The 24,069-nt window shown below is 36.5% G+C and overlaps 1 protein-coding gene across 11 annotated transcripts in view; it reads left to right on the forward strand.

Moving 5' to 3' along the window:
- Window positions 1-24,069, forward strand: part of FAM169A (family with sequence similarity 169 member A) — an 84,915-nt gene that overhangs the window by 16,035 nt on the left and 44,811 nt on the right. For 10 of the 11 annotated variants that reach the window (XM_073014680.1, XM_038010486.2, XM_073014681.1 and 7 more), the window contains exons 2-5: window positions 9,855-9,989; window positions 11,048-11,147; window positions 12,233-12,318; window positions 16,632-16,803. In XM_073014680.1, coding sequence (XP_072870781.1) covers window positions 9,855-9,989; window positions 11,048-11,147; window positions 12,233-12,318; window positions 16,632-16,803 — 493 coding nt within the window. Of the gene's footprint in view, window positions 1-3,177; window positions 3,284-9,854; window positions 9,990-11,047; window positions 11,148-12,232; window positions 12,319-16,631; window positions 16,804-24,069 lie in introns of those variants that run through there. The other variant, XM_073014683.1, reaches the window with a different exon arrangement.

Below are 24,069 nucleotides of genomic sequence, written 5' to 3' on the forward strand. Positions count from 1 at the left end.
AATGTGGCCGGGCGCGGTGGCTCACGCCTGTAATCCCAGCACTTTGGGAGGCCGAGGCGGGCGGATCACAAGGTCAGGAGATCGAGACCATGGTGAAACCCCGTCTCTACTAAAAACAGAAAAAAAAAATTAGCCGGGCGAGGTGGCGGGCGCCTGTAGTCCCAGCTACTTGGGAGGCTGAGGCAGGAGAATGGCGTGAACCCGGGAGGCGGAGCTTGCAGTGAGCTGAGATTGCGGCACTGCACTCCAGCCTGGGCGACAGAGCGAGACTCCGTCTCAAAAAAAAAAAAAAAAAAAAGGATTTTTCAGTCCAGAGGTTTGAGGCTATAGTCAGCTGTGGTCATGCCACTGCACTGCAGCCTGGGTGACAGAGTGAGAGTCTGTCTCTAACAACAAACAAAAACAAAGCAAAAAATGAATGCAAGTAGGCATTTTTTCAAAAAAAGAAGTTGAGTGTTTTTGATGTTTGTTTTCCTGTTTTATGAATTTTCTATTCATGCCCTTTGTCTATTTATTTACATCTTAGCTTAAAAAAAAAACCACTGCATTATTCGTCTGTATTAAGGTATTAGATTGTATAAGTCATATTGGTTACAGTTTCCTCTTTTTTCTTTTTAGATGCAAAAGTTTTGGGCAGGGTGCGGTGGCTCACACCTGTAATCCCAGCACTTTGGGAGGCCGAGGCGGGCAGATCACCTGAGGTCAGGAGTTCGAGACCAGCCTGACCAACATGGGGAAACCCCATGTCCACTAAAAATACAAAAAATATTAGCTGGGCATGGTGGCATGTGCCTATAATACCAGCTACTTGGGAGGCTGAGATGGGAGAGTTGCTTGAACTGGGGGACGAAGGCTGCAGCTAGCTGAGATCCCACTACTATACTCCAGCCTGGGCGATGGAGTGAGACTCTGTCTCAAAAAAAAAAAAAAGTTTTGATTGATTTTTCAGTTATTAGTTGCAGCAGTTTATTCCTTTCTCAACCAGAAGGAATTTTCCTCTATGTGTTCTGTATGCTCAGGTAATTTGCCCATGGTTACACAGCTAGTAATCCAGTTTGGCTCAAGAACACGCTCCCTTAACCAGTATTTTATACCACCTTTCACACACACTCAAAATCCTTTGCAATATAGCTGGATTTTGCTTTTGAAGGCCTAAAACATGCCAAATACACAGTACTTTTCATGCTTAAATGATTTCTTATCCAGGAGCATTTTCCTTTACAGGAAGAGAGAATTAAACCTTGAGTTGGAAAGAATACTTGGAAGACTTCCTGTGACATATATTAAGCAATCTTTAATCATATTAGGGCTGCCTAAGGTGCTGTGCTTTCAGACATACCAATATAATGGGAAAAAACGGACATCGGAGTCGGACTGCCAGGTTCAAATACTAGCTCTGCTGCTTACTAGTGTGCCCTTGAACAAGTTACTCAGCCACTTTGTGTCTTTGTTTCCTTTTTGGCCAAGTGAAGAGAATTAAAACACCTACCTCATGGGTTTTTGATAAAAGTTACATCAGGTAATACACATGAAGTGTTCAGAATAGAACCTGGCACATAGTCCACTATCGGATTAGTGGTTACAACTTCAAAAGACGGTTTTGCTTCCTACTCGAAATAAGAAGAGCCAACAGGTATGAATCCCATTCAGCTTCCTGCTCCATTACGTAATTTATAGGCAGTCCTAACCCATCCATAATTGTTTTTACTTTCCCAGAAAACAGAAAAGGATTGCTGAACAGTGTTGAGGCCCATCTGAGATTTTGATAGTTGTAGCAGTTATTTTTGTCATATTCAAAAACTCAGCTTTCATAGTAGAAAAAGGTGAGTGATTAATCTAGCATTTAGGACCTTGGGGCAGGAGCGATAGAAGAAAAAGTAAGGAAGGTAAAGATGATGAACTGATGTAGTACAGGGCCCAGGTTAATTAGAGAAGGAAATGATGTTAGAAAACAGAAAGCCTGGGCGTGGTGGCTCAAGCCTGTAATCCCAGCACTTTGGGAGGCCGAGATCGGCGGATCACGAGGTCAGCAGATCGAGACCATCCTGGCTAACACGGCGAAACCTCGTCTCTACTAAAAAAATACAGAAAACTAGCCGGGTGAGGTGGCGGGCGCCTGTAGTCCCAGCTACTCGGGAGGCTGAGGCAGGAGAATGGTGTAAACCTGGGAGGTGGAGCTTGCAGTGAGCTGAGATCTGGCCACTGCACTCCAGCCTGGGCGACAGAGCGAGACTCCGTCTCAAAAAAAAAAAAAAGAAAACAGAAAAGGGAGGAAGCGAGAGGAATCATCATAAGGTTCAGAAATAAGGTTGAGAGCGTTGCTGATTATGTTGCCTGGATACCTAACCTATTCTCAGTGTTGGAGAGACAATTGTGAGAGGTAGGATCATGACTTGGATTGGTTGAGATAATTACTTTTTTTTGCTTGAGAATTCTTTCAGCTCTGTAGTGTACATATTTTTTTTTGGATCTGCCTCTCCCCACAAAGCCCCGAAATAATAACAGTAACCTGTAAGAATCATGAAATAACTTAGGAGCTGAAAATGTAGAATACGTTCCCCTCTTTGAAGAATATAGTTGGCATCCAGTAATCAACAATAAGTAGGGAAAAAATCACAATAATACGAATGTGTTTTCTAACTCTTTTCATTCTTAAGAGTATTCATTCTGTCAAATATATAATTTTTTTGGGAAAAAAGGAATTATTAAAAGGTAGATACAATATAGCAGATGCTGATGATCTTAGATCTCTTATGTAAGAGGTCTTGGTATTATGTCTTTTATACAGCTTACCCTGGATTAATGAGCATACCATTTGCTTAATTTGTAAATTAGTTTGGACACTTTTTACACTTCGCTGTCCATTCTGTGTCAGTTTTTTGATGAGTTCACTTAAGGCTACATTAAGCTTTCTCATTCATGTAGAATCTAGTTAGGCCTTTTGGTTTATCTCATGGACAGAGCATAAAGTACTTGACAGAATTTGATCTGACAGCTTTACAGTTACGTAACATAGAACAGAAGCTTAAAAACAACAAAAAAGAGAAGCAAGGGATTTATCATAGCAACCTATATTTCTCTCTGGAACTTTACCACCCTTCCACTGCCTCTCTAAACTAGTAGCAGAACCACTGTTAGGCTAGCAGTTTACATAGTCTTAAATTAACCAAGACTCCAAAACAAACAAAAAAACAATTCCAAGCATTTAGAGGTGAGAAGGTCTTTAGGATTATCCTGTCCAGTTGCATCACGTTACCAATGAGAATACAGAAGCCTAAAGAGGGTAAGTAACTTGCCTGTGGTCATAAAACTAGTTAGTGGCATAGCCGACCCCACAGCCTAGGTCACAGAATTACAATTCTACTGCTCTTTCTGGTGTAATATGTGAATAGAATATTTAATGGTATCATTATATTTTACAAAAGAAAATGTTATGTAACCATGACAAATACTATATTTGATTTTGCATATTTAATAAAAAATAATTATATTTAAAAGTATATCTGATTGCCTGGGTTCATATTTCTTTAGCCTCACTAGTGGTATGATGTTAGTCAAGTCTCTTGAATTCCAAAACTGTTTCTTCATTTATCAAATGCGGCAGATAGGAGTTCTTTGTTATATAGTAAATGTGACAGTCTCTCTAAAGCCTGATAAAGGGATATTTCTCAGTAAATGTTACCTGCTGCGGTTCCTGATTTATAATAATAGTTTCTAATTCTTTCATCTTCCTTTAAATTCAAATAAAATTTAGCATTGAGAATGACTGGAAACAAAAGTAATGGATTTAAGAACAGATTTGCAAACAAAAATATTTTAGAAGAGAGATATAGGTGTGTGTGTGTGTGGGCTTTTGGAATTAGGGGAGTGTTTTCTGGTTTTTTTAATATTAAAAGCTATGATGGATATAGTTGTTTTTAAACAGTATTCAGAAATCACAATATCTAACTAAGGGGTTTCTCCCCTGGTGTTCTTCTGTATGCAAATTTGAGGGTATCTAAATTGTCAGACTCCAGGACACAGGGTTGTTTTGTATTTAAATAACATTTTGTATATTAAAAAATAATCTTTGACGATAATAAAAATAAGCCCAGAAGTTATTTTTTCTGTTAAAAAACCCTACTTGAAAAAGAGAATGAAGAATCACTAATTTTTATTTTCATACTTTAGTGATGTTCTACTTGCCTTTGACCTGTAGTAGTGTCTTTTTATATAGTGCTGTGTTTTCGAATGTGCTGACATACTATTGGCAATTTGGTAGATATCTTAAGATTATATTCAGGTGAACACTTCTAGGAAATTTAATGCTGATTAGGAAAATGTATAATCTAATATATCAAATTGGTGGTTTCATAGGTCTTAGTATTTTTCCCTTTATTGTTGCACGCAAGTCTTAATAGTTTAGGGTTAAAATGTTTCTAAAAAAGTGAGTTGAGATTCTGATACATGCTACAACGTGGACAAACCTCGTAACCATTATGCACAGTGACATAAATGTGACACAAAAGGACAGTTATCCTATAATTTCACTTAAATGTTCTTAGAATAATCCATTTCATAAACAGGAAGTAAAATAGAGGTTACCAGGGGCTGGTGGGAGGAAGGAATGGATAGTTACTGTTTAATGGGTACAGACCATGTTTAGGGTGATGAAAAAGTTCTGGAAATGGGTAGTGGTGCTGGTTGCACAACATTGTGAGTATACTGAACTGTATACTTAAAAATGGTTAAAATGGTAAATTTTGTTATGTATATTTTATCACTATTACAAAAGGGGAGCAGGGATGGGATGAGAGGAGTGCTTTTTTTTTTTAAGTGAATTGAGAAAAATATTAGATAGTGATATAGGCACTTGACACTCAGAAAAATGTTGATGGTGGCATGCAAATTATTGAAGTTTGGGCAACACTGAGATAGAGGAAAGATCAGTGGACTTAGGGATACCTGTCCTGTGTTCCAGTCTCACCCCTGCCATGACCTAATAGGGTGGGCCTGTACACCACTCTTATCTAAGGCCTGTTAGGGCCTCACACAGTGGCTTACACCTGTAATCACACTGGAGGCTGAGGCAGAAGGATCGCTTGAACCCAGGAGTTTGAGACCAGCCTGGGCAACGTAGAGAGACCTCGTCTCTATAAAAAAATACAAACTAGCTGGGTGTGATGGTGTATGCTTGTGGTGTTAGCTACTTGGGAGGCTGAGGCCAAGACTTCTAAGACTATTTTCTACCCTAAAGTTCTCTGATTGTATGTTATGACTTTGGGTCCTTTATTTAGATGACCTAGTTTGCTTATTTAATAGAATTTTATCCTTTTTAATGATCAAACTAAAATAAAATGCATATTTAGAATTTTAAATATGAAATTAGCATTTAAAATCTTCTAAGAACCATAGTATCATAGTAACAGTAGGTGAAAAAGAAATCACTTATGAACTTGAACTTGCTATTCTATGAAACTCTTATGTCCATTTTGTATTCTTTATGCTGCCATATTATTTTTATATGGTTGTGATTGACCATGCTTTTATAGACAAAGTTTCTGGAAGCAGTCTTCAAATACAAATTTCCATTTCATGCTTTAGATTACAATTGCTCTTAGTAAATGAAAAATTTAAATGTGTTTCATCCATACTTTGTTTTGGTAGCTAATATTCAGGTGAATCTTTTGAATTGATTTAAGTGGAATGCTGTGACATTAATCCTCTTGAGCCTCATCTAGTCAATGATATGGTATAATAAATGTCTCAGTGCTTTACTTGGATATTTGAGTCTTTGATACAATTATTTGGACATTGTATATTTGGGGTCTTCTCTGTAAGAGAAGAAAAACAGTTACTACGTTCTGTTTTCCTAGTCATACTTCTTTTATCCACTATTGACCATTTGTTTTGTGTTTATAATTTCATCTACAGTTTTAATCTTCGTTGGAATTGTTAGATCTGACTGTAGAACATAATATTATATTTCCGTAGTTTACTTTTACATATTGAATTTGATAGAAATACAGATATTTGCCCAAGCTAACAAAGAAGCTTCCTTCACAATAGAGCTACTGTTTTATTTTGTGGTCCTTTTCTAATTTTCTAACTATAACATCTTACTTGCATAAGCTCCTGGTTGATCTCTCTTGAAATTCATAGGCTATTTAAAAGTTGGCTGGAAATCTTGTGGTATTACTTCCAAATCATTTCACAAATTTTTCTTACCTTCTCCTTAATTTAGACATTTACATTTACTAACAGTTGAAATGAATTTGTACTTTCTGTTTTTAAGTTTTGATTTTTAAAAATCAATTTGATTTAGAAGTGTACATATTTATATAAAATTAGGCTCCCAACCATATGTACATCAAGTTTTAAAGTCCTTAGGACCTAAATTTCAGATTAGGGTAAAAATAGTTCCTCTTATCATCATCATATCTTCAAAATTCAGAAAAACATAATTATTAACTGTTATGGTATGTGTCAATCCTGTCTTTTTTTGATGTTTCTCTCATATTTCCATTAGATTTTCAGTTTCTTGCCTTCTAATATTTTTGTAATAAAATAAGTTTGAAGGTCAATTCAAAGAGGAAAGTAACTTTTAGTTGATCTTCTGCCTTCCCCTTTGTAAAACTGTTTTAAATAAAAATTGAAGAGGTTATTGGGTAAATGCAAACTAGATAACTTTTAAAAGAAGATATTCTATACAACTTTATACTTCCTTTAAGAACTAATAGCTTAGTATTTGATGTCTTATAAGTTTATTTTTTTATTTTTTATTTTTTTGAGACGGAGTCTTGCTCTGTCACCCAGGCTGAATTGCAGTGGCGTGATCTTGGCTCACTGTGTACTCCATCTCCTGGGTTTAGACGATTCTCCTGCCTCAGCTTCCTGAATACCTGGGACTACAGGCATGCACCACGACGGCCAGCTAACTTTTTGTGTTTTTAGTAGAGACGGGGTTTCACTGTGTTAGCCAGGATGGTCTCCATCTCCTGACTTCGTGGTCCGCCTGCCTCATCCTCCCAAAGGGCTGAGATTACAGGTGTGAGCCACCACGCCCCGCCCATATGTTTATTTTTTATTTAACTTTTTATCATGGAAATTTTTCTTTTCTTTTCTTTTCTTTTTTTTTTGGAGACAAGGTCCCACTCTGTTGCCCAGGCTGGCACGATCATACCTCACTGCATCATCAAACTCCTGGGCTCAGGTAATTATCTCACCTCAGCCTCCTGAGTAGCTGGGACTACAGGCGCATACCACCATACCCAGCTAATTTTCATATTTTTTGTAGAGCCAAGGTCTCACTATGTTGCCCATGCTGGTCTCGATCTTCTGAGCTCAAGCGATCCATCCTCCTTGGCCTCCCAAAGTGCTGGGATTACAGGCATGAGCCACTGTGCCTGGCCTTGTCATGGAAATTTTCAGGAGTAAGCAAATCAGGATACCCTCTGCAATGCATTGACGTGTCTTTTAAGTTACTTTTAATTTATATTTTCCTTCCATCTTACTTTTTTTCTGTAAACTCCATGTCATATATTTGGAAGAAACTGAGTTATTCTAAACTTGGTTGACTGCATACTTAAGGCATCATTTAACACATTTTTCTAATGGCTTGGTTAGATTTAGGTCCGATTTTCTTGTTGCATCACATCAGGATGCAGTAGGGTTGTCTCACTTTTGGTAACATTAGTTAGCCTGGGTATATAGACCTAACAACAATGGCCACATATGTCTACCAGAAAACTCATGCGTGAGTGCTTATAGCAGCTTTATTCATAATTGCCAAATATTGGAAATAGCCAAATGTTCATCAACAGTAGAATGGGTAAATAATTAACTGATAGATGCATCAGCATTCATGTTTCTCACGGAAGTAATGTTGAGTGAAGAGAGTTAACACAGTAAAGAGCATACTGAATGATTTCAAATATAAGAAGTTCAAAATGAATAAGCAAATTAATGTCTCATTTAAAAATAAGATAGACGGATGAAATAATACTACCTATTAAAAAAGTCTTTTCCCCGCCAAATGAAATGTCTCTATTACTACATACTCAATTTCCATAGGTATGTGTATTTCTGTATCTTGTTCCATTTGTTTATTCACGTGCCTGTATCACATTGTTTTAATTATAGAAGTTTTATAAGATGTTTTAATCTCTGACAGGGTGCATTCTTCTAGCTATTTTTGCTTGTCCTTTCAAATTAATTTTGTAATCAACTTTTCCTCAGGAAACAATAAAATCTTAAAGGTATTTCATTAGGATTGCATTAAATTAGTAGATTATCTTAGGGAGATCCGGTACCTTTATGATGCTGAAGCTTCCAAGAACATGGTTTTTCTTTCCTCTTGTTCACTTTCAGGAATGCTTTGTAGTTTTCCTCATACAGATTTTATACTGTTTCTGTTGTTGATTTTAAGCCTATTTTGATTTTTGCTGTTGTAAATGAGGTCTTCATCTCTATTTATGCTTTTTTTTTTTCTATTTTTACTTTGCCTCCCCCCCGCCCCTTATTTCTTCTTACTGTTATGTTGTATATATGAAGACCTGGTTTCTGTATGCTAATTTTATGTCCTATTTTACTAAATTTTCTTGTTGTTTGGAATAGTTTTTTCATGGAGTTTAAAAAATTTTTCAGTTAAGTATATTATTTGCAAATAATAGATATGGCAGTAGCTTCACTTCTACCCTACTCCGACCCCAGTTATTATGCCTCTAATTGCTTTCTCTTGTCTAATCGCATTGATCATTGCTTACATAATGTTATATAGTAGTGGAGTCCTTGTTTTTCTAATCTTTAGTGTTAAAACCTTTAGTGTTTCCCCATTAAAGATCTGGCTTAAAAAACAAATAACGACAACAACAAAAAAAACCCAGCTATATAGGCCTGGCATAGTGGCTCAGTGTCTGTAATCCCAGCACTTTGGGAGGCCAAGGCAGAAGAATCTCTTGAGCCCAAGAGTTCAAGGTTGCATAGAACAACGATTGCACCAATGCCCTTAAGCCTGGGCCACAGAGCGAAACCCTATCTCAAAAAAAAAAAAAAAAAAAAAAAAAGCTATATATATGAGAAATATAACTTATATACCATAACATTCATCTGTTGCAACTGTACAAATTCAGTGATTTTTTTTTTTTTTGAGACACTCACTCTTTCATCCAGGCTGGAGTACAGTGGTGCGATGGGGCTCACTGCAACCTCCACCTCCCGGGTTCAAGCGATTCTCTTGCCTCAGCCTCCCCAGTAGCTGGGATTACAGGCACCTGCCACCATGCCTGACTAATTTTTGTATTTTTAGTAGAGACGGGGTTTCACTGTCTTGGCCAGGCTGGTCTTGAACTCCTGACCTCATGATCCACCTGCCTCAGCCCCCCAAAGTGCTGGGATTACAGACGTGAGCCACTGTCCCTGTGGTGATTTTTTAGATTTTTTGTTTGAAATTTATAGGGTTGTGCAGCTATCATCACAATCTAGAACATTTTCATTATTCCAAAAAGTTCCCTTGTGTCCTTTTACAGTGGCTTTTATGTTGAGTGGTTTATGAGAGTATATTTTATATGTGTATTTTTGTGTGTATGTACATATAAATATGTCCTATGCCTGTGTAACCATATTTATTGTTTAAGGAAGTATCTGTTAATTTATTTCATTGCCTGTTTTTAATACAAATGAATAATGTTTGAAAGTTTTATTTTTGACATACATGGTTAAATCAGCAGGTTCAAGTTGTAGTCTGTGGGCATAGTGAAACAGAAAGATCTTGTTGCAACAAAATATGGCAACATTGTAGTAAAATTTATTTTCTGTGAGTAAAGGAAGATGGCATTTCATATTCTGAACCGTTTGTTCCATATTGTTTGTTAAAGAGGATGGCATTCCCTGTGGATATGCTGGAAAATTGCAGCCATGAGGAATTGGAAAATTCTGCTGAAGATTACATGTCAGATTTAAGGTGTGGGGACCCTGAAAATCCAGAGTGTTTTTCTCTTCTCAATATTACGGTAAGGTGTTCTGCAGTGATTGTCATCAATCTTTTCAGTCCAGTTTATACATGAAATAAATATCCTTTTTAAAAAAAATCCATTTTAAGTGTTAATCATTAATTTTTGAAATCTTTACAGAAATCTATTCAGTAAAATGGATAAATATTGATTGATCAGTTTTTAAAAAGACAAACTCCACAGGTTATTGCTATTTGACTTTATGTCTTTAAAATTATATGTGAGAAGTTCACCAGTTTTGCTAAGACTGTTTACTATATTTGAGCTACTTCAGATTGACTTTAGATTTGGAATTTGTGAGTTTAGAAAATTTTTTAATTAAAAAATCAGCAAAATACTAAATTACGCATTTTTTGTGCCATGAATCTTTTCTTCCTTTTTCTAAAAAAGTAAAATCAAATTTTCTAGTCAGTAAATTATGATATTTTGTGATAGAAAGATCATTAGACTTGGAATCATTAGAGTTTCACTGTGAACTGTGGTGGACAAATTCCTTAACCTCTCTAGGCTTTGGATTTTTCTTCTGGAAATACTTAATTCTTGAGTCTTCCCCAGCACCAGTATTTTTATAATTCTCTGAATTGTAATGTTATCTCTAAATAGGGAATAAGTGTTGAATTAAGTGAAGGCAAAAAAATATTAAAGCATATTAATAGCATGTATCTTCCCAGAAAAATTAATTTACTTGACTGCTTTTTTTTTTTTTTAACTAGAAAATGGGATGTCTTCCTCAAGTAGTCTAAATAACAGATAATAGATTATAGTTGTTTTTTAATGACTTTGTGGGCCATATTATAGCTTTGGTTTTTATTCAGATATGTGACTAGAACATAATATTTATTGAAACAACTTTTCATATTTTCCCTAAGACAATAAAATTATTCCAAAAGAGAAGTCTATTTGATTTACTCTTTTTTTTAGAGACTAGAAATAATGTCTCCTGTAAAATAAAGTTAATTAAAATTAACATAGGAAAAGTTTACTACTTGATAAAATATTTTTTAAAATGTATTTTCTTAACAGACTGTTCACTAATTTTTATTAATTCGTCATTTCAGATTCCTATTAGCCTGTCAAATGTAGGCTTTGTACCTCTTTACGGTGGAGATCAGACCCAGAAAATTCTTGCTCTCTTTGCACCTGAAGATTCACTGACAGGTCTCTTTTTGCTTAATTTTTATAAATTAAGAAATTTTCCTCCAAACTGTTAGAAACATATTTAAAAGGTAGCTACATGAAGGAATTTGTTTTTTTAAAAAAAGTGTTTCAAATTGTAATTTTAGGAAAATGTAATTCTTAATTGCTTATAGCTAAATTTTCTCATACTGCTATAAAGAGCTTCTTGAGACTGGGTAATTTATAACATTTTAGGAAAATGTAATTTTTAATTGCTTGTAGCTACATTTTCTCATACTGCTATAAAGAACTTCTTGAGACTGGGTAATTTATAACAAAAAGAGATTTAATTGACTCTCAGAGCCAGGTGCGGTGGCTCATGCCTGAAATCCTGGCACTTTGGGAGGTTGAGGCGGGTGGATCACCTGAGGTCAGAAGTTCGAGACCAGCCTGACCACCATGGTGAAACCCCATCTCTACTAAAAGTACAAAATTAGCTGGGCGTGGTAGTGTATGCCTGTAATCTCAGCTACTTTGGAGGCTGAGGCAGGGAGAATCGCTTGAACCCAAGAGGCAGAGGTTGCAGTGAGCCGAGATCACACCATTGCACTCTAACCTGGGCAACAAGAGTGAAACTCCATCTCCAAAAAAAAAAAAATTACAAATTGACTCACAGTTCCACATGACTAGGGAGGCCACAGGAAACTTGCAATCATGGCAGAAGGGGAAGCAGGCACATCTTACATGGTGGCAGGCAAGATAGAGTGTGGGTGCGCATGTGAAGGAGGAACAGTCAAACATTATAAAACCATCAGATCTCGTGATAATGGGGACCCCCATGCCGCCATGATCCAGTCACCTCCCACCGAGTCCCTCCCGCTACATGTAGGAATTATGGGGATTATAGTTCAAGATGAGATTTGGGTGGGGATGCAGCCGAACCATATCAATGAAATAAAATAAAAATGGTGTAAATGAGGCTATAAAGTACAATATTAGTATTTGGTAAGTTTTATATAGATATTCAAATATAAAGTATATGGATACTTTATAGTACAATGTGGCCTTATTAAGTCTAAAAGTGTACTTTAAAACTTAGGTGTTAATGATTATTTATTCTCTTTTAGCTGTGGCACTTTACCTTGCTGATCAGTGGTGGGCTATTGATGATATTGTGAAAACATCTGTTCCTTCAAGAGAGGGGCTTAAGCAGGTAACAAGATCCTCTAATTTTGAGTGTTTCTTTTGAGGTCAGTTCACAGTGTTTCCTGTAAACAGTGATAGTTTCTGAGCTCTCCCCTATTTAAAAATAATCAGGTTATATTAAACTCTAGAATTTCATTCTTATGAAGAAGCCAGCATTCAGGTTGGGCTTCCTCTATTTTTATGTGATTCTATAAGTATCTGAGATTGGGTGAGGAAGAATGAATACCTGTGGATTAGTTGAGCTTTGGCTACCTTAAACCACTTTAGCTTCTGATTTTCTTATTTGTTAGAGGAGAAGCTAGTTCTCTTTATGTAATTGTTTAGCTTCTGTCTCTAGGAGAGACTGACCAGGAAACTTGTTTATTAGTAGGGCCTCCTCAGATGGTCTATACAGTGTTCCTAACAGTGGAATGACCAGGTTCGGGAGAGAACAAGCTTCCAGCCTCTGCAGGGTTATAGTAGAAGCCAGCCAGCTGAAGAGTGTTGCAGGAAGGAAGCTGGTTTTCATGCCAGAGATGAAAGGGTTTAAGAGACATCTCTGGTGCTCTAGTTATTGGAGGATAAATAGGACAGGATGTGGAAAATCCATAGAAACCAAGATGTAACATATTTGAGGAGGCAGAGCATAATAAAATAATAATTGGTGGCTGGAACAGTGAGATTTATAATATTGGAGAAATAGGAAACTGACTTGGTAGAAGTGCATTAGACTTTGCTTACTTAACAAGAATACTGACTTTTTGGAGAAGCAGTACTATTCATTAATTAAGTATAGAGTTTCTTGTTAATCCTAAAAGAGACCCTTGATGAGGATCATGTTTTTTTTTTTTTTCTTTTTTTTGGGGTGGAGTTTCACTCTCGTCTCACAGGCTGGAGTGCAATGGTGCGATCTCGGCTCACCACAACCTCCGCCTCCTGGGTTCAAGCGATTCTCCTGCCTCAGTCTCCCGAGAAACTGGGATTACAGGCATGCGCCACCATGCCGGGCTAATTTTGTATTTTTAGTAGAGACGGAGTTTCTCCATGTTGGTCAGGCTGGTCTCGAACTCCCGACTTCAAGTGATCCACCCGCCTCGGCCTCCCAAAGTGCTGGGATTACAGGCATGAGCCACCACACCCGGCCAACAGGAGGATGAATTCAACAGAAATATTTATGTGTCTTGATATTCTTCCTTTAGAATACTTCTAGGATAAGCCAAGTCTGTTAAAAACTTGTCACATTCACAGGGTGCCAGCTACTGTTCATTTTTTTGTGGGCAGTTGAACCAATCAGAAGAAACAAGGAAAGCATATCAAGAAACTTTGATCCCGTTGCTCCAATTCACAATAAAGCAAAACTTGATGTTTGCTTAAAGGGGCAGCGGCAGCAGGAAAAAAAGAAATTGAAGAAACTTACAGGTTACTAGGGTGTTTTCATTTTTTTCCCTTTGAGTTGGGAACCTTGAAAGAGATGGGAGAATATGAGAATAACACACTTACTATTATTAAGTATTAGTAACTTGTGAATATTGCATTAATTCTTCAGTGGGCCTTAAGATTCCCAAAGTGGTAGGCCCATCTGCTGAAGGCTAGGAGAATGTGTGTACCTGGTTATCTGCCAGTCTGATAAGAAACGTTGAACAAAACTGAAGGGGAGGAGGGAATTAAATCCCTGCATAAAGCTGTAAAATTGGAGGAGTAGATAGCAATAAAGGAGTATAATTTGTTCTCAGAAACAGTTCTGATAGTGAAAGGAAGTATGTATGTCAAGAAAGTAAACATTTTGACGTGTTTTAACATGACCGAGGTTTGGCACATTACAGATATGAAAGCCAAAGGATGGAGAAGGAGAAGGGAGAATCTTAATATGATGGTATATTGTAGCTTTTCCTATTCAAGTGAAGAAACTATGAAACCTCCAGATATGGATTGGGAAAAGAGGAGGAGTCAAAACCAAAAATGAGACTACAGCTATTAGGACTTCTTCAGCCTTAGTTACCTTAGGGACAACATTCCCTTTCTTTTTTTTTTTTGGACACAGACTGTTACCCAGGCTGGAGTGCAGTGGCGTGATCTCGACTCACTGTAACCTCCACCTCCTGGGTTTGAGCAGTTCTCTTGCCTTAGCCTTCTGAGTAGCTGGGACTATAGGCGTGTGCTACCTTGCCCAGCTAATTTTTGTATTTTTAGTAGAGATGTGGTTTCGCCATGTTGGCCAGGCTGGTTTCGAACTCCTGACCTCAAGTGATCACCCGCCTTGGCCTCCCACAGTGCTGGGATTACAGGTGTGAGCCACCACTCCTGGCCTCCATTCCCTCTTAAATAGAGAAATCAGTGAAGGGGGACTGCTATTCCAGTCAAATCCTGGCCAGTAAGGGAAAATTGGTTGGTAAAGTTATGGGAGGGTGTAACTATTTTTATACTTAACAAACACTTGACTTGGAGCAAGTGGCTTTATTTTTATAAACCTCTGTGTACCTGGAACCTGATGCTCAATTATATGGAAGGGAGGTCCTCAATAGCATGCTGCAAAACATTGTCCATTTTGTCCTTCATTTTGTCAGTGACTTAGAGACATGCTTATCAATTCTGCATGTCACAGTGCTGAATGGAGGAGCTAATCTGTAAAGGGCAGATTGAAGAAGCAAAGAGGAAGATCTAACATAATAAAATTAAATAAGGAGAAATGTAATACCTATAGGTTCAAAAAGTTAACTGTACACCATGAACACCAAACTGAAACAATAGTGCATATGAAAAAGTATTGGGCTTTAGTTAATTAGTAAAATCCAGATAAGCAAAAAAGCTAATGAAAACTTTGTTTATATAGAAAAGCCCCATTGTCTCAGCAGCACCTTCAAAATATCTTCATGAAATCCACGTCCCAAACATGAAGAGAGATGTTACGGATCTGGAGCAATTTCAAGAGAGAGGACTGAAATGGCAAGAGTATCCCAAATTGTGTTAGATTAGCCTTTTCCTTCATTTTTAACCATGTTTAATGTTGATGTGAAATTTAGAGAAACATCATGGCTCTATCTTCAAATATTTATAGGCTGTGTGGCTGCACAATATCAAAATTAGTCTTTGAGAAATAGATTTCAGCTCTGAATAAGGAAGAATTGTTGTTGGTCAGAACTGTGGGTTCGGGGAAGGAATGGGTTGCCTTGGAAGCTATTGCTAGTCAGCTGCTATTTCCTGTGTTTGGTATGTGAGATCCCCTGCCTGGGGTATTTTTGAGAGTAGTATATGTATACGGTCAATCTTTTCTCTATTTACTAAACTAATTAGAGGCTGAATTTGTTTTCTTTTGAGAGACCTGGGGGAAAATAGGCTTATATACAGACCTTTTTTTTTTTTTTTTTTTTTTTTGAGACACGATCTCACTCTGTCGCCCAGGCTGGAGTGCTGTGGTGCAATCACAGCTCACTGCAACCTCAACCTCTGCGCTCAAGTGATCCTCCCACTTTAGCCTCCTGAGTAGCTGAGAGTACAGATGTGCACAGCCACACCCGGCTAATGTTTATATTTTTTTTGTAGAGACCATTGGGTTTTGCCATGTTGCCCAGGCTGGTCTCAAACTCCTGAGCTCAAGTGATCCATCCACCTCAGCTTCCCAAAGTGCTGGGGTTACAGGCATGAGCCACCCCACTGGCCTGTGTATGAGGAACACCTCACTATTGGAAAGTCTTGAGTGTTGGTGGGGTCCCTGTGACCATGTAGCCCTGTGTGTAGGAAGTGAGGCTCTGTTTCTGTTCTATTACTGCCCTAAGTATGTTTTTATTAGACTTTGGTGTCCCTGTCTTCGTTGGCAGCAAAGATAGGGCTATTAAATGAACATTTTACCAGAAAAAGATGAGACACCTTTCTTTCCCAAGAGCATAATTGTGGCTTCCCTCACCAAATGATGTAATTGTTCTTGAAGTGTTCAGGGGATAACACTAAGCTACCCTTTTTTTTTAAAAATGTGGAGACTGAAAAGCAGTTGAAGAAGTTTACTATAGTGAGGGCTGTGATTAGGGTTGGTAAGACCCAGAAAGAAGATGGCGAGTGCTGAAAGAGTGCTAGGAACTGGTACGTTGGGGACCTGTTTTGCCCAATTTAGAATTTTGTTGAAAGGGAGTATTCTATGCATAATATGTGTCTGTGAAAATGGATTGTAATCTATGTGAATGGTTAGTCTCATCTCTGTGGTAATAAAATGTTTTGCAAATTGTTTTGAATGCATTTGAAGTGCTTTGAATGCCAGTATGAGGTATGGGAGCAGGGAGCAAAGTAAATAGCATCTTGTGATTGATGCATATTATAACTGCTGTGCCTGGTGTTTGACTCTCTTTGTAGGTGAGCACTCTTGGGGAGAGAGTGGTTCTGTATGTTCTGAATCGAATTATTTATAGAAAACAGGAAATGGAGAGAAATGAGATCCCATTCCTGTGTCATAGCAGTACTGATTATGCTAAGATTCTGTGGAAGAAAGGAGAGGCCATTGGGTTTTATTCAGTTAAGCCTACAGGTGAGTCTTTAAAAGTTATTTAAACTGTGTATTATGGAAATCTCCATTTTAGACCCCTCCAACTGTATCAATATCTCTGTTAAATTAATCTCTGGCATGCAAATTGAGGTGATTTTACTTAGTATTTCTTGGGAGTACTTTGATTCTACCATCCTATGACCGTGAGGATTATTGGGAAAGTGTTTTGAAAAAACAAAATAAAAATAAACATTTGATCCTGAAGAAGATTTCTTCACATATATGGAGACACAATTGTATGTTGAGTCTCATATTTTTCTATCTTCTTGCGCTCACATTTCCAAAAGTTGTTGTTTACTTTGATTCCCATTGCTGTTACTGTTACAGGCTCCTTCTAAAACCCCAGTCTACCTGTGACCCAGATGCATAGCCTGTTTCTGCATAGCATACCTCATTCAGCCTGACATATGAAAGAGCAACTTGGCTTATTACCAAGAAAAACAAAATGCTTTAATATATTTAGTAAATACAAACAGCTTTGAAATTGTTACTCTAAAGTTTGGGTTTCTGATCGTAAGAGCCAACTATACCCTATCCTTAAAAAATAGTGCAACCTCATGCCTGCTTTACCTGTCCTCCCATTCATTCAGCTCCCTAGAGCAGCTGGAGCTGGGAAACTCTAACCTACTTACTCTGTGTGCACATACAACCCACACCTTGTTACCATCAAAGAACAAAGTCTGCCTTGTTCTGTACCTTGACCAAAAGACCTTTCGCAGAGAATACACTTAGTTTCTTTTTATTTCCATTTCAGATTTTCCAAACTTAGCTCTTCTGGTCACATCCAGTCTAAAGATCCTACCAGATTAACTGCTGATCTGATGAACAGTTGTTTTTGATACCTTGATCCCATAATTAGTACACATTTGTGATGAGAATTAGTGCATATAGTCAGTTAAAGAAAGGTCATTTTTTCCCAAGAATGAAAAACTGATGTGCAGTTTAAAATGGTTTTTCTTTAGGTAAATGCTTTGAGTGCCCTTTATTGTCTTTGTTCTTGTATAAATTTGAAATAGAACCAGTAATTTTTGTAACTTCAGAAAAATACTGATTATACATGAGGAAAAAGAGTGTTCAATGGAAATTTAGTGTGCATTGCAGAAAAGACATCACTTTGTTGTTTTTAAATGTTTTAATTTTTGGAGTTGGGGTGTGAATTAATTGTTTTAAGCTTTATTTTATATAAGGCAATTCCTATGGGAATTGGAGGCTTTTTGTTCCTAATACTGGCTCCAGGGGAGTTTCCTACCTGAAACTACCTCGTAGATATTTGGAGCACAACTAGTTTATACTTTTTTATTGAGGACTTCTTTCTATGAAAGACACACAAGTAAAAGGCACAGCCTTCCTATTTAGTATTTCTGATCAGTATTTAACTGCAGGAGTGTGCTCTTCTTATTATGCATGTTGAGGCTCCTCCTCCTCTGGCATCTGGCCTCTATTTCTGCTTGTTCTGGTAGTTAACTATTTTATAGCCTCGAGTTTCCAGGTGCTACTGTATATGCCACTTTTAGTACCTTCCATACTTCTCTAATTGTCTTACATCTTTACTATTTATTTTAGTTTTTTCCCCATTGTACCAGATAACAATGGAGTTAGGTGTGCTTATACTAGCCTTTGAATCAGTAGCCATTTAATTCAGGCTGGAAGTGTTTTTTCTACAAAGGAAACCTAAACATAATTTAAATATTTTAAAGAAATTATCCAGAACAAATACTAAACACCTTGTGATGGAAGTATTTCTGATACATATATAAAGGGATATATATATAAGGGATATTATATATGGGATATATATTATATATATATAAAGGGATATATATATTTAAAGGGATATATATAAAGGATATATATATTCCATTTTTATGTATATAAAGGTATATTTATATAAAGTATATAAACATAAAGTATGTATTATATAAACATCTATTTCATATATACTGATATATGTAAAATACTTTTTTCTACACTGGTAGCAAAAAGATAAAATCTTTATTAAGATGATTTGTAGTTGAATGAAAATCTTGTGAAATAATTTATTATTTATGATTTTTAAAATTAAATAGCAAATAAGTATATGGAGCTATTAGGACATAGAATAGCCTTGATAGAAAAAGGAGACTTTGTTTATGAGGTCAAATTCTATTACAGTACAATGAAATTCAAGAAACTATATACATTTTTCTTTGCCTGAAATAAAGAGATCACTGTGAGACTGCTTTTTGGGTTAGGTAGATAGTTTTCTTATAAAGATATTTGTGTGTTTTTTTTTTTTCTACTGTTACTTTAATGTAATGAGCTCATTATTCTTTTAAGGTGTATTTCATTTTTTCTCATTATTTATATGATTTTTTATATTTTCAAACAGTTCTCCAAAGCACCAGATGTTTCAAACTAGTCTTTCAAATGAAGTAAAAAAATTTTTTAAAATAAATTATGTTTATTTTGCAGTTGAAGGAAAGCTTCAGAAAATAGTTGCTTGGGATTCCTGAATTTATCTTAATTTATTGGTAAAATAAGTTTTTATTTCTTTGACCAACAGTTGTTCACTTAATGTAATTGATTCTTTCATCAGATATTTTTGAAAAAGAACATAGAGTGAGATTGAAGGTATTGTCACAGCTTTCAAGTCATGGTTAATTCTTGAGATCTGTCCATATCTCATAATGTTTTTGGTTATGATGGCTGGTTCAAATCTGTGCTTAAGCTCTAGGGAGGATGCGGAACAAAGAGAAGCAAAATGATTTATGTCTTAACATATACCACACTCCTCACAAGTCCAGGAAAGTGAAAGGATTCATAAGAAATTTGAAAATACACAGATTGAATATTTCTAATCTGAAAATTTGAAATCCAAAATGCTCCAAAATTTGAAACATTTTGAGCGCCAACAAGACCCTCACAGGAAATGCTTGTTGGGGCATTTCAGATTTTGGATGTTTGGATTAGGGTTGCCCAACTAGTAAGGAAAATGCAGATATTCTGAAATTCCCCCCAAAATCTGAAATCCTGTCTGGTTCTCAGCATTTTGGGTAAGGGTTATTCAGTCTGTGCCTTAGTTACTCTCTATTCTTTTTCATTTGCATACCTCAAGACTGCTGATGAATTTGAGTTTGAAGAAATTATTAATGAAACAATTGGAACAGCTTTTTCAGGCAAGTCGATCTGTTCTTTGGAAACTTCCCTATTTAGTCTACTGTACAACTCAGAAATTATCTTAAGACAAAATCAAATATTAGTATCAAAGAGATTTTGGGTTTTGTTATAGTATTGCCATTAACTTATAAGTTGTGTAACAGTCTTTTTTGGCTTTTACTTTTCTCCTTTTAATAAGGGAATTAGGCTTGACCACAGATGATCATTGAGACTTTTTTTGGCTCTAAAGTTTTCTGAATTCTGTAGTTAGAAGTGGGGACTATCTGTGGGCAGAAATCCTTGGTCTCAGGGCTGGCTTTCAAAAAAAAGTTGAATTTGAGAGAAAGGTAGGTAAGTTGAAAGACTATGATAGATAGTAAAGGAAGATTTATTTCTTGCAGTCTTGAGAAGATTCAGTAAGAGTAAATGCATGTAGTGTTTTGTCATCAAAGCCCCAGTATATGACTCTGAGATATGATGCTATATAGGAATAAAGATTATTTCTCAATAGGCTAAATTAAGAAAATGCAAAACTCTTCGGCTACTCATTTATATATTAATATTTTGGGTCAAATGATTTTATGATTTATTCTTAGTAGGCTAATTTTCAGACTCGATAGTTTCAAGTTTGGGCGTTATCTTGCTGTTATTCCTTACATACAGACTGTAAAAATTATGTATTCCCTGACAAAGTAGATACGTGATAGTCATGATGACAGGTACATGGTCTGTAGTGAACTGGGATATATGCAGTTTTTTAAAATAATATTTCTAAGGTGAGGAATTATTTAATGATAGTTCCTAATAATAAACACCCGTTGCATTGTATTTCTCATAATCTTCTGTGTCTATTGGCACCTTCCCCACAATCCACTTGGATAGTTAGTATTGTTTTCTATAGTTGTCATTATTGCTGAGTGGGGTTAGACCACATTTTCACAGGATCCATAGTTAACAGTCCCTCTACTTTTCAAGTTTGGTTTTCATTATCCTTATCAGTTTTTTAGACTTCTAGCAACAGATCATGACTAGTAATAAAAGGTATTTGTTGAGCACATCATGCTAGACATTGGAGTTATAGTTACTTCTCTCTTTTCCTATATTATAGGTAGTTTTATAGTGATCTGTAATCTAAAGTCAAGTTGCAAGTTCCCCATCATCAAGGACTTCTCTTTCCTCTCTTTTTATGTTGTTCTGTGAGGGGGATTATTATCTAGGTAAATGGAATTATTTAGTTTTTCTAATATTGTACTGTTTACTTCTTCCTAATGACTATTAGATGAACAAAGTTGATACAGTAATTCTGGTAGAACACTCAAAATGCTACCACCTTAGGGAATAAATCATTAAGTGATCTTTATTTTATTTTCCATATTTCTTTTTTTTTTTTTTTTTTTGAGACGGAGTCTTAGGCTGGCTGGAGTACAGTGGCGTGATCTTGGCTCACTGTAACCTCTGCCTCGTAGGTTCAAGAGATTCTCTTGCCTCAGCCTCCTGAGTAGCTGGGATTACAGGCATGTGCCATCACGCCTGGCTAATTTTGTGTTTTTCATAGAGACGAGGTTTCACCATGTTGGTCAGGCTCGTCTCCATCTCCTGACCTCAGGTGATCTGTCTGCTTCGGGCTCCCAAAGTGCTGGGATTATAGGCGTGAGTCACCGTGCCTGGCCGAGCTTCTTTTAGAGGGTGGTTTAATTATTTTTTTGAGCCAGGGTCTTGCTCTGTTGCCCAGGCTGGAGTGCAGTTGTGCAATCATGGCTCACTGTAACCTCAACCTCCTGGGCTCAATTGATTCACTTCCCTTAGCCTCTCAAGTATTTTAGTTTTCTATTGAAGGAAGGAAATCTTGCTATTACTTTTCTTTGTACCTATGTTTGTATAACTTAATTCATAAAACATGGGCTTAGCAACAAGTGGAGAATAGATCTGTGTCATGGGAAAATGGCAAATTATTGCCTATCTTGGATCTGCGTGGTGCCTTGCACTCCCAAGAAACCTTAGATGCTAAATCCACAAATACCTTTGTTTTATGGCATGGCACTAAAGATGAAAAGGAAAGCACTGATGAAAGATAATAGAAAATGTTCATGGTTGCAAAATCAGGTATTTTATAGTCTTTCCATATGAGTACTTCATGTGTAACAAAAACTTACCTGCAAAAATAGTTTATAAAAGGATGAAAACTGCAGAGAAAGCCTTTTTATGACATAGAGAGCGTAAAAGAAGAAAAAAATTGTTCTGTACTGAGTTTTACAATAATTGCTATACTAAGTATTATGTAATATTTTTAGTTTATTCAGGACACTATTCAGAATTCATTGACCTCAGGCATAGAACTTTGTATTCAAAGTCTGTATAAGTCATACATGTATTCTTGCAAAGTTTTCTTATAATTTTACAGTGAAAATTTGGATGGCATGTTGAGTTTACATTGCTAGTGGTAGGCAGGGTATGGCTATAGTCCTAATGCTTTGGTTAAAGAGGGTGGGTTGAACACGTGCATCAGCCTCTACTCTCTCTTGCAACACCACCAGAATGATAACAAAGACATTTTTAAGCAGCATAAATCCCACATGACAAAGTGAGTAAGAGGGGAGTGTAACAGGAACAAAACTTTATAGTCTCGGAAAAGGGTAGATTATGTAGTAACTGAATCCTAAGATGCCATTGCCAAAAGCAGAAAGCACCACATTTATATTGTAGAACCTTCAAAAGATTCAGTCATTATAACACTAGGTACTTCTGGGAGGTGGAGCTTTAGAAAAGGATTGGCTGAAAGTTCCTTCCCTAATGCAGCACAGCTGGGCCTCTGGGAAAAGACATGCTCCTGGGGCACATGAAGACTTTCAGGTATGGTGGCAACATTTGTGTTAGGGAATAAATTATCTTCCTTCTCCCATCGTATAAAATGAAGGTATATCTTTCATCAAACCTTTATTTTACTAATCTGGAGTTGTAAAAAGGTCTGAAAGTCCCCCTTTAATAAAAGAAAAGAGAAGGCAGGGAGAGGGCTCTAAATAGTTTTGTAGTAGTGTAAAAGTGACTGGATATAATTAGATGATATTCTTTTGTAAGTCAGGTGGCTTCTATTTCTTTGTTTTCAACAAAAATGAAAGAGAATTTAATTGAGTTGTGTTTAATAATGCCAGATTATTAAAGATAATTTTTTATAATAGATCACTGTGTGATATGTGGCACATAACTAAGGACACTTACGTTGCTATAACGAAGGGTTTTCTGGTTCCTTCTTATTTGAACAAGGTTCTTAAGCACTTACATCTATAAAAATAAAAAAATAGGAGTAGGATTAATGCCCTGTCTCATTCTGGTAGTAAGTAATTCATGAACTCATAAACCAATTAAAAAATGATAAACTCCAGGCCAGGCGTGGTGGCTCACATCTGTAATTCCAGCACTTTGGGAGGCTAAGGCGGGCAGATCACCTGAGGTCAGGAGTTCAAGATGAGCCTGGACAACATGGTGAAACTCTATCTGTGCAAAAAAAAAAATACAAAAATTAGCCGGGCATGATGGCGGGTACCTGTAATTCCCGCTACTCAGGAGGCTGAGGTGGGAGAATCACTTGAACCCAGGAGGCAGAGGTTGCAGTGAGCCGAGATTGCACCATTGCATTCCAGCCTGGGTGACAGAATGAGACTCCATCTCAAAAAGAAATAAAAAGATAAGCTCCATCTATTTCATTAACAGGTATATTTAAAATAGTGGTTTTTTTTGCTTAGTAATTAGTTTTCCTGATATATATTTGTGTTTTGATTTGTTGTATACTAATATAATAATTATAATAATTCCAAATTTCTTTTGGATCAGTACTTAGAGCATTAGGATCCCAAGATATTTTTAAAATTTGTATTTATATACAGATACATTCTTGTAGAGAAAAATGATTGGATAATGAATAAACTTCCATGTGTAAAAATATTATATCAGGATAACATTCTGTGGAATAAATATCAGAAATATTAGTGCAAGGAGAAGAAGGAACAGTGTAAAACCGTGTTAAGGAGTAGTTTGTTCAATGGATGGTAGCAGTTATCACACTGATTGTAGTTTCTAGAGTCCATTTGATACATATAAAGGAAGGATGTAATAGTT

The sequence above is a fragment of the Chlorocebus sabaeus genome, chromosome 4 (genome assembly GCF_047675955.1).
Source record: "Chlorocebus sabaeus isolate Y175 chromosome 4, mChlSab1.0.hap1, whole genome shotgun sequence".
In the NCBI taxonomy this organism is placed as follows: Eukaryota; Metazoa; Chordata; class Mammalia; order Primates; family Cercopithecidae; genus Chlorocebus; species Chlorocebus sabaeus.